The sequence below is a fragment of the Palaemon carinicauda genome, chromosome 39, assembly GCF_036898095.1.
Source record: "Palaemon carinicauda isolate YSFRI2023 chromosome 39, ASM3689809v2, whole genome shotgun sequence".
Lineage (NCBI taxonomy): Eukaryota > Metazoa > Arthropoda > Malacostraca > Decapoda > Palaemonidae > Palaemon > Palaemon carinicauda.
The window spans coordinates 49,622,867-49,625,700 of record NC_090763.1 but is presented as its reverse complement, the minus strand read 5'-3'; the positions used below and the strand labels follow the sequence as shown (position 1 = coordinate 49,625,700).

Below are 2,834 nucleotides of genomic sequence, written 5' to 3'. Positions count from 1 at the left end.
TGTAGGTTGCTTTTCTGAATTTACTGTAAGTTGCTTTTCTGAACCTACTGTAGGTTGCTTTTCTGAATTTACTGTAAGTTGCTTTTCTGAACTTACTGTAGGTTGCTTTTCTGAACTTACTGTAAGTTGCTTTTCTGAATTTACTGTAAGTTGCTATTCTGAACTTACTGTAGGTTGCTTTTCTGAATTTACTGTAAGTTGCTTTTCTGAACTTACTGTATGTTGCTTTTCTGAATTTACTGTAAGTTGCTATTCTGAACTTACTGTAGGTTGCTTTTCTGAATTTACTGTAAGTTGCTTTTCTGAACTTACTGTATGTTGCTTTTCTGAATTTACTGTAAGTTGCTATTCTGAACTTACTGTAGGTTGCTTTTCTGAATTTACTGTATGTTGCTTTTCTGAATTTACTGTAAATTGCTTTTCTAAACTTACTGTAGGTTGCTTTTCTGAATTTACTGTAAATTGCTTTTCTAAACTTACTGTAGGTTGCTTTTCTGAACTTACTGTAGGTTGCTTTTCTGAATTTACTGTAAGTTTCTTTTCTGAACTTACTGTAGGTTGCTTTTCTGAACTTACTGTAAGTTGTTTTTCTGAACTTACTGTATGTTGCTTTTCTGAATTTACTGTAAGTTGATTTTCTGAATTTACTGTAAGTTGCTTTTCTGAACTTACTCTAGGTTGCTTCTCTGAACCTACTTTAATCTGCCCTTCTGAACTTACTGTAGGTTGCTTTTCTGAACTTACTGTATGTTGCTTTTCTGAATTTACTGTATGTTGCTTTTCTGAACTTACTGTAGGTTGCTTTTCTGAACTTACTGTAGGTTGCTTTTCTGAATTTACTGTATGTTGCTTTTCTGATCTTACTGTATGTTGCTTTTCTGAACTTACTGTAGGTTGCTTTTCTGAACTTACTGTATGTTGCTTTTCTGAATTTACTGTAAATTGCTTTTCTGAACTTACTGTAGGTTGCTTTTCTGAATTTACTGTATGTTGCTTTTCTGATCTTACTGTATGTTGCTTTTCTGAACTTACTGTAGGTTGCTTTTCTGAATTTACTGTAAGTTGCTTTTCTGAACTTACTGTAGGTTGCTTTTCTGAACTTACTGTAAGTTGTTTTTCTGAACTTACTGTATGTTGCTTTTCTGAATTTACTGTAAGTTGATTTTCTGAATTTACTGTAAGTTGCTTTTCTGAACTTACTCTAGGTTGCTTCTCTGAACCTACTTTAATCTGCCCTTCTGAACTTACTGTAGGCTGCTTTTCTAAACTTACTGTAGGTTGCTTTTCTGAAATTACTGTATGTTGCTTTTCTGAATTTACTGTATGTTGCTTTTCTGAATTTACTGTATGTGGCATTTCTGAATTTACTGTAAGTTGCTTTTCTGAACTTACTGTAGGATTGCTTCTCTGAACCTACTTTAATCTGCCCTTCTGAACTTACTGTAGGTTGCTTTTCTGAACCTACTGTAGTTTGCTATTCAGAAAGCACCTTATCATATAAGGTATGTCATTTTACAAGTCTTATCCCCAAAAATCAACATTCACTTGAGATTACGGTTATTTTGTGTTCTCGAATTTTGAACTCAACATAGTTCAAATTTCCCCTCATAACACAGCATATGACGTCTTGTTTTTTTTTTTTTTTTTTTTTTTTTTTTTTTTTTTTTTTTTTTTTTTTTTTTTTTTTTCTTAATCAGGATTTTTTTGTTCCCCTCAATCTCCTACTTAGCTAGACGGATCTACGTAGCTGTGTTTTACTCAGTACTCTCCAAACATAAAAAAAAAAAAAATAAATAAAAAAAACTCAAAGATCTATCACTGTCAGTGTTCAGACTTTACGTCTAGAGTCCGACCAGACTCATTTTTTTTAATGTCATTCATCTCACCGGCACAACCCCCCCCCCTCCCCTTTATCTATTAAAGTCTTTTTAACGCTTTTACTATTCTTTTACTTCCCTCTGTAATATTATCTCTCTCTCTCTCTCTCTCTCTCTCTCTCTCTCTCTCTCTCTCTATATATATATATATATATATATATATATATATATATATATATATATACATATATATATGTGTGTATATTATATATACACCGTATATATATATATATCCATAATTAGTCCCCCTTGCAGGACAAAGGCCTCATAAATGTCTTTTCAATTGCGTCTGCTCATGGCCTTTCTACAGAGGAGTAACTATGGGGGCAAGTGGGTGGGGGGAGGGCACGTGCTCTAGGCTCCGCCCTCCGGGGCCATCTAAATGAGCTATGAGATAACAAACTGTGAGAGAAAAAAAAAATTAGTCCTTAAAACCACTCTTTATCTCTTAGCATCACATGCAAGGAACAAATGACTTGATGATATCCGTCGAGCAAAGTACTATGGGCTTTTATTCGATTCTAATCACGGCAGTTTACATAGAGAGCAGATGTCTGAAACCGTGAGGTGTGTTGATATGAACCTTAAGACAAAATCAGTAATTGTACATACATACATATGCCATGGCACTTCCCCCAATTTTGGGGGGTAGCCGACATCAACAAAGAAACAAAAACAAAAAGGGGACCTCTACTCTCTACGTTCCTCCCAGCCTAACAAGGGACTCAACCGAGTTCAGCTGGTACTGCTAGGGTGTCACAGCCCACCCTCCCACATTATCCACCACAGATGAAGCTTCATAATGCTGAATCCCCTACTGCTGCTACCTCCGCGGTCATCTAAGGCATCGGAGGCAGCAGCAATTACTGTCACACACAGTAATTGTAAAAAGACATTTAATTTTCATTAAGGAAAATTATTTCCCCAACTTAAGAGTAGCGATCCAACTTTATGCTC

General features: G+C 35.2%; 1 protein-coding gene across 1 annotated transcript; it reads right to left on the bottom strand.

Moving 5' to 3' along the window:
* Positions 1-345: 345 nt before the first annotated feature.
* Positions 346-1,356, bottom strand: LOC137631390 (proteoglycan 4-like). Its single transcript, XM_068363159.1, has one exon. It carries the CDS (start codon positions 1,354-1,356, stop codon positions 346-348), a length of 1,011 nt encoding a protein of 336 aa, XP_068219260.1.
* Positions 1,357-2,834: the final 1,478 nt, after the last annotated feature.